This window comes from Budorcas taxicolor, chromosome 11, assembly GCF_023091745.1.
Source record: "Budorcas taxicolor isolate Tak-1 chromosome 11, Takin1.1, whole genome shotgun sequence".
Taxonomy (NCBI): Eukaryota; Metazoa; Chordata; class Mammalia; order Artiodactyla; family Bovidae; genus Budorcas; species Budorcas taxicolor.
Window position 1 is genome coordinate 147,226,478 of NC_068920.1, and position 7,744 is coordinate 147,234,221.

Sequence of the window (7,744 nt, forward strand, 5' to 3'; positions counted from 1 at the left end):
TTTAATTGGGCTAAAAACTGCATGGCTACTGCTGACAGCACATGGAAAGACAGAGTTATTCTGTACCTGTTGTTTCCTTCACAGAGAGCTAGTGGCATCTGACAAAGAACCATGACCTGGCTGAACTCCAGGATGGAAGTAATGCACAAGTCACTTAATAAAAGCCAACACTGTAAATCGTACGTAATGGCTATATGCAAACTAGTGATCAAAGTTAATCATTTTAGAAGGGAAGAGTGTACAGTTCGTTTAATAAGTGGCTGTGTAACCACTAATGCAGTAGCTGTTTAGCAGCTTTCTGAATCCTTGGAAGGCCAGTGTGTCAGTAAGACAGTCCTCATGAGCATTCCCACATTGGCTCACGTGATGGAGGGGTGATGAGAGCTAGAATCACGTTTCTCTCTCATCTCCCCACGTCCTCATTCAGTCAGGCTTTTCTGAGCTCCTGCTCCCACATTTCTGCCATACTTAGTCACAGGGATCTAGGTCTTAAATGTTCCTAGTAGCTTTCTTTTTTTCTTTTTCTGATTGTAAGTACTGTTTTTTCCAGAGCTGGCACTGTTTTGGAGATCCTCTGTGGAATCTCACTTGGAGAAAAAGAAAAGTGAGAGGCGCTTCATTTTACATTGTAGTTCCTTAGTTCAGATGCAAGCAGCAGTGTTGGTTCCCACAGTAGAAATACTGTGTTGGCATTGTTTGATACTGCTTCTCAGAATCTACTTTTGGTTTGCCTTTTTTTTTTTTTAATTAGGGATGACTGAGTCAGTTTGAGATTTAGAAACTTAGAGAACTTTTTTGTGGCTGTCTTACCATTGCACCCCTGTCAAAAAAAAACCCCTAAATTCCAGTGTTCCATAGATGTAGTTTTAAAGTTAAAAGTCATCCATGATATGTAAAAATGGCATTCTAGGGATAAGTTCCAGTAGTAAGATTTTGTACAATTCTGGGAAAGAGTTTTTCTTCAAGTTTGTTTCAGTACTATTAAAATTGTATTAGTGATGTCCAGCAACAAAAAACTCATAACATGAGCCTTCAATTAAGAAGCAACATTTAGTTTCAGTTGACTTTAGTGTTTGGGTGTGGCCCTTCTGTTGCTTCGGCCTTGGCCCAGCAGCTTTCCAGATGTAAACCACACTGTTGATAGTTGCCACTTTTATAATGTATATGGTTCTGGGGCTTCATTAGGTAATTTAACTGTAATCCTAAATTTAACTTCCCTTAAGCTTCAGACCCTTTTAAAATTTATTTTTTTAACCTAAACATATTTTTCATTAAAGGTTTAAAATGTTTTTATTTCCTTTAAGGTAACATGCATATAATCACTGCATTTTGTTTAGGTGCTTTTTATTCAGATAAACAAGAAAGTTCTTGAGTTAAAGGTGTATTTTCTAAGTGATTCTTCACTTCTTCAGTGTCTATTTGTTGATTTTACTCCCAAAACAAATCTGTGAGTGTGTTACTCTTTTAAAATTTCTAAAATAATTTTATTCTCTATAATATTTTTTATTACAGAAAGATTTTTAAATTACTTAACATCAAGTAAAATTGATAGTCCAAGAAGGTATCTATCATGTTTGTTTTTTGTGACTTTTTAATACTCCTAGGGGCACCTTGTACAAATACCTCAGTTTGAGAGGCGCTGGCTCATTGGATCAAGCGGACATTTCTTGATACAAAATGAGGGAAAAAAAGACATACTTAAATATTAACCCAACTTAAAAAAATAGTTTCACATGAGGGACATGACTCTTGTATTGCTCGAAACGTTTCTAGAGCTCTTCCTCTCGACCCCTGTACTCCTCCCCTTTTTGGATGAGCCTCTAGTCTGCAGAGGACACTGAGTAGCCCTGCTCTAGGCCATAACAACTTACTTTTTCTGGGACTGTAGTCTTCTTCATACTCGATGTCTTAGACATTTTATTTCCTCTCTCGAAAATGATTGCACATCCTTGTTTTCTAACTGCTGCATTCCCTCTGTAACTTCTTGACAAGTCAGACACTCTGTCTCCAGGGAAGCCTGTCTTAACAATGACCATCTGCAATAGAGCGAGACATTCCCTCTGTGCTTCCATGGCCTCTTAAAGAGCTGCACTGTTAATGGTGTACTCACTTCTTTTTTTATTAGACTGTGGACTCTTGAGGGTAGGGACTTTATTTCCCCTCTGGTCAAGTAGAGTGCCTAGCACCCAACAAGTATCGTGAAAGTGAAGGTCGCTCAGTCGTGTCCAACTCTTTGCAGTCCCATGGACTGTAATTCTCCAGGCCAGAATACTGGAGTGGGTAGCCTTTCCTTTCTCCAGGGGATCTTCCCAACCCAGGGATCGAACCCAGGTCTCCCTCATTACAGGCAGATTCTTTATCAGCTGAGCCACAAGGGAAGCCCAAGTATCAGGAAATGCTTGCTTAAATGAATGGGTGAGTAGACAGACAGGCTCTTTCTAATTAGTGTTTGATGTAATCTAGCTTTACCGTTATGACTTCTTGTGATCCCAAAGCATTCAACTAATGACAACCACCTGACCCCTGCTTTCTAGCCATGCTTCCAGTCCTGGGTGGTATGGTGTGAATTACTGTGGCAGTTGTTTTTACTAGTGCCTAATGTTGTAACTTATTTCTTTCAGGAATTGTTGGATAAGTATTTAATAGCCAATGCAACTAATCCAGAGAGTAAGGTCTTCTATCTGAAAATGAAGGGAGATTACTTCCGGTACCTTGCTGAAGTTGCTTGTGGAGATGATCGGAAACGTAAGTGTATTCAGTTTATGGGTAAAGCTAAAATATAAAAGGAAGGGAGAATAAGTTTGTAATGTTATCTTGTGTTCTCAAAAATGAAAATACAGTCATGAATTTACATTATGTGCTCTTTATGAAAAATTCATAAACTCTGATTATAATCTGATAAGAGATTATTAAAAACAAACGTAATCTTTCAGGCTTTAGAATTTCGTTCACCATATTTTTAGCCCCAGAGTTCTTTACATATGCTTTGGATGATTCTGTTATGTCATGTGGTCTTCAGCATCTTGTATCTTAAGATAACTAAAAATTACATACATACTATAAAACCAGGACGTTTTACTTCTTCTGCTTGACACATTAATTTATTAACTCTACTACCTGTTTTGAGGGCTCATAACATTGACTAATTACACATAACCAGATACAGAGGAGAAATGAGATGAGAGTATTAGTGCTGGTATATAATTTATCACAGAAAGCAGAGATATGGGGAAAAGAGGAACCAAATTTCCTAACTTGACTGTTAAAAAAGGCGAAGTGAATTTATTAGTAGTGAACTCAGTCTCTGGAGTATTGGTAGTTGAGTATACTATAGTATGTTATGTATGTGCCTGCTGCTAAATTTATCAAGGAAATTTTAGGTACAAGTATCACATAACTCATTTTTTTTTCAATTAGTTTATTTTGTTCCTAATTTTACCCCATCCGAAAAGGGCGTGCCCCTGAAAAAGGTAGTTACGGCCTCTTCTCTTTTCTACAAAGAGTTACTAAGTAAATGTGAGTTTTACTATCCCCTTTATCAGTGTAATTGAAGATAGGAAGAGAAAACTTTTGTACTTTGCTGTAACAGAGTCTGTACACTTAAACTGTTGTGTTCACCAATGTATAATTTCTGTTGCCACAAAGATAAGCAAACTGGGATGTGACAGGTGTTTGCACAGACTGAGCATTTATAAATGTCAGCTCATCAAGGGATATCTTTGAAGACTGGGCCATAGCCCCAGCGTTAACTGATCTAACCCTTGCTGGTTTATTGGGATTCTCTAGTCCTAAACGTAGAACACTCCAGCAGTCTGGGACTTGTAAATAGTCTGTATTTACAGTCTGGAAACTGAGACACCTCAGTGCCCTCATTGCGCGCACCTCCTTGTGTGCCAGAGAGCAAGCTCCTTAGTTCAGTGTGAGGGCTATACTAGCTATGTTTAGATCAGTAAATGTGCCATTTCAGAGGAGAAAATAAAGCACATATTCGGGCTCTAAAGGGATAACTTAATTTCTGTTAGGTCAGGCTTTTTAGAGCTTGTAATGGGCATGGCGGCCTCATTCAGAAAAGCTAACCTTTTCGAGATATGACATCATCTTATTAATGTTGGTAGTATTTCCTGAACTTTTTTTTTCAGGAAGGTGACATTTTTATTAAGCCAGTCATCAAATTCAGATCAGATTGTGATTATATACTGGCACTTTTATATTGCTTTTCACATTAATATATCTTGAAACCAAGGATCAGTATTGTTTTTACAGATAAGTCACAAAAATAGAGGCTCTTTTGTTGTTGTTGTGTTGATGGTGTTTTCAACTAAGCTGAGTATAGGCAAGCAGCCTTATAAACTAGTGTTTTTTAATAACCTGGTACAAGATAATGTTTTGGATTTACTATCGTGGTTTCAAAAGAATGCTGCAGAGTGAAGACTGGTTCTACCAACCTAGTAGCATGTGTAAATGGTGTGACTGTATACTACCAACCTAGTAGCATGTGTAAATGGTGTGACTGTATACTAGATGGGATATTTTCAGTATCATGCTTTTTTATTTTGTTTTTTTCCCTTCATAGAAACGATAGATAATTCCCAAGGAGCTTACCAAGAGGCTTTCGATATAAGCAAGAAAGAGATGCAACCCACACACCCCATCCGGCTGGGGCTGGCTCTTAACTTTTCTGTGTTCTACTATGAGATCCTCAATAACCCGGAACTGGCCTGCACACTGGCTAAAACGGTAAGACGTGCATCCAGAAATACCTTCCTTAAGTTATTCGAGATAGCAAGCGTGTTAATTTCTAGGCGTTTTACTTGGATAGCCAGGTATGATTTCTCCTACATTTATTTGGTTATCTCCTCCTTTTTCTTACCATCATGAGACCTACCACTACTATACTCTCCCAGCTTTGGTTGTATGCAGTAAGATCTGTCTAAAGAGCATATTGGTCAGAATAACCAAAAAAGTACGAAAGAAATGTAGAGGGTCGGAAAGTAATGCCTACCAGGTGTGATTACTAGAATCTCTGTACTCCTGAAAGTGTTTTAAAATGGATGCATTCAGAGGGATTTTGGCATATAAATACTAGTTGTTATTTGTAAGAAATATATTGGGCATAGCTACTGTGCTCTCTGTCCTATAAAAGAACTGAGAAATGCTTGTGTAACTAAGTACATACATCTTTATAAATTTCAAGTCATCAAAAATTCTTACGTTGAGAATCTGAGAAAGTGATTTGAGTTTTGTTTTTAATGGATAACAGAAAGTAAGGTGGCTGTTCATATATTACATAAAAATGGTCTGTGATCGTAGAGTATCAGTTTGTGTTGATGTTGAGTATTGTTCATCATGGATATTGATATTTGTCAGGCTTTTGATGAGGCTATTGCAGAACTCGACACACTGAATGAAGACTCGTACAAAGACAGCACCCTCATCATGCAGCTGCTGAGAGACAACCTCACAGTGAGCGTCCCCTTCTTCTCATTTGCATTTCCTGTTTAGGGACAAAAGTGTCAATATCTATTCAGGCTCTCTGTCTTCCGGGGAAGCTATAATAGAACTACACCTAGTCTTAGAGAACAGATGTATAAAAATTACACAGAAATGTTAAATACACATTAGTATTTTGTATAGGACAACTCTTTCGTAGGCAGATTTTGTAGGCAGTTGAATAGGCATTTTATCAAGACCTTCCTGAGAAAATACACCAAGATTTTAGGGACTTATAATATTAACATTATTGTTACACTGGTATGAAGATGTTGATAAATTATGTTAATATGGAGTTTGTTTTAATTTGTTTTTTTTTTCTTTAGTTTTTCACCCTACCTCTTGTATAGAAAGGGCATCAAGGAAAAACTGATGGAGAAAAAAGTACAGGTTGAGTTTTACTTAACTTGTGTAGGTTCAAGAAAATTTGGTATGTCAACATCTTAGACAAAATGTGGAAGAAGGAATTCACCTTTTAATATAAATGTAGTTCTCCTGTGGCCCCTCCCCTTGCCACAGTTTTGATGCTTTTTCTTCTGCTAGAAAAATTTTTTGGCCTTATTACTCTCATAAATTATATTTCAGTAATGCTTTTTAAGAATAGCATTGAGCTGTCAGGAATTGAAAGAGCATTAAATTCTAAGGATGTTAGTTACCTTCTTTTTGACTGATATTACAGTAAGCTTTAAAAATGTTCTCAGTATATCACTTTGCAAATATACAGTGAAAGGTCTCCTAGAATACACTTTGGGAATAGTTGATGATATTTGGGGTTTTGAGAAATATAACTTCCAATCTTAGTCACAGTCTCTATTTGAATAATTTACTGCTCTCACAAATACATTTTTATAATTGGACCTGAAGTCATCTAGAAATAGTAACTTAATGTGATTTTTTTTTTTTTCCCTTTCCAGTTATGGACATCAGACAGTGCAGGAGAAGAATGTGATGCGGCAGAAGGGGCAGAAAACTGAGTGCATACAGGGTGTCACCTTTCTTCCCCTTGAAACCTTTTTACTCATCTCCATTCCTTACTCCATTTGGATTTCCTATAGCAAAGAAACCCATTCATGTGTATGGAATCAACTGTTTATAGTCTTTTCACACTGCAGCTTTGGGAAAACTCCATTCCTTGATTTGTGTTTGTCTTAGCCTTCCTGGTGTGCAGTTACTGCTGTAGAAAAGTATTAATAGCTTCATTTCATACAAACATAAGTAACTTCCAAACACTTATGTAGAAGATTAAAAATGTATCTGGTATTTAAGTAATCTGAACCAGTTCTGCAAGTGACTGTGTTTTGTATTACTGTGAAGATATGAAAATGTAGCTAATTACAATTTAAAGAGTGTTCTACATAACTTTCTACATTCCCTCCCTTACTCTTCTTCAGAGATTTCCTTTCAGTAAGCAACTTTTCCATCCTCTTAATGTATTCCTTTTTAGTAGGAATCCAGAAGTATTAGATTGAATGGAAAAGCATTCTACATTTTGGGGCTGGGGGATCACAGATTTAAATGCCTCCCATATCATATGTGATGGAGGTCTTGTGTTTCTGTGACAATAGGGAGTTTCCTTCTTCACTCTTCATTTGCTGCTGTTTAAGTTGACAACTTCCCTTCCCAATAAAAACTCACTTACACCTCCTGCCTTTGTAGTTCTGGTATTCACTTTACTATGTAATAGAAGTAGCATGTTGCTGCCAGAATACAACCATTGCTTTTGGCAAATTAAAGTGCATGTCATTTCTTAATACACTAGAAAGGGGGAAAAAAAGCCCACAGTCCAGTCTAAAACATTAGTACTTTTCCATGCAGATTTGTGCACATGTGAGAGGGTGTCCAGTTTGTCTAGTGATTGTTACTTAGAGAGTTGGACCACTATTGTATGTTGCTAATCATTGACTGTAGTCCCAAAAAAGCCTTGTGAAAATGTTATGCCCTATGTAACAGCAGAGTAACATAAAATAAAAGTACATTTTATAAACCATTTACTCTGGCTTTGTAACACTTGCGTATTCACATTTAAGGGACAGATGAGTGTACTGCCTTTTGAAGTTTGTTGCTGCTTCCCTTCTTGCTTCTGTGAAATGGAGTGGTGCTGCCCGGTTTTCTGTGTTGTGATCACTTGTCTCGGGGAGCCTGGACCTGTGTAAAGCTGGATTGCATTTCTTCTGAGTTGGTGTTTTACCTCAGATCTGTTTCGTGGACACTCACTCTCTTCCTTAGATGTACAGGATATTAGTAAATTGTAAAA

General features: G+C 37.3%; 1 protein-coding gene across 1 annotated transcript in view; it reads left to right on the forward strand.

Moving 5' to 3' along the window:
• The window catches only part of YWHAQ (tyrosine 3-monooxygenase/tryptophan 5-monooxygenase activation protein theta), a 31,434-nt gene extending 23,960 nt beyond the window's left edge, over positions 1-7,474 (forward strand). Inside the window, exons 2-5 of the mRNA XM_052648519.1 lie at positions 2,622-2,745; positions 4,574-4,737; positions 5,368-5,463; positions 6,405-7,474. Coding sequence (XP_052504479.1) covers positions 2,622-2,745; positions 4,574-4,737; positions 5,368-5,463; positions 6,405-6,464 — 444 coding nt within the window. The 3' untranslated portion in view covers positions 6,465-7,474. The remainder of the gene's footprint in view (positions 1-2,621; positions 2,746-4,573; positions 4,738-5,367; positions 5,464-6,404) is intronic.
• The last annotated feature ends 270 nt before the right edge of the window (positions 7,475-7,744 follow it).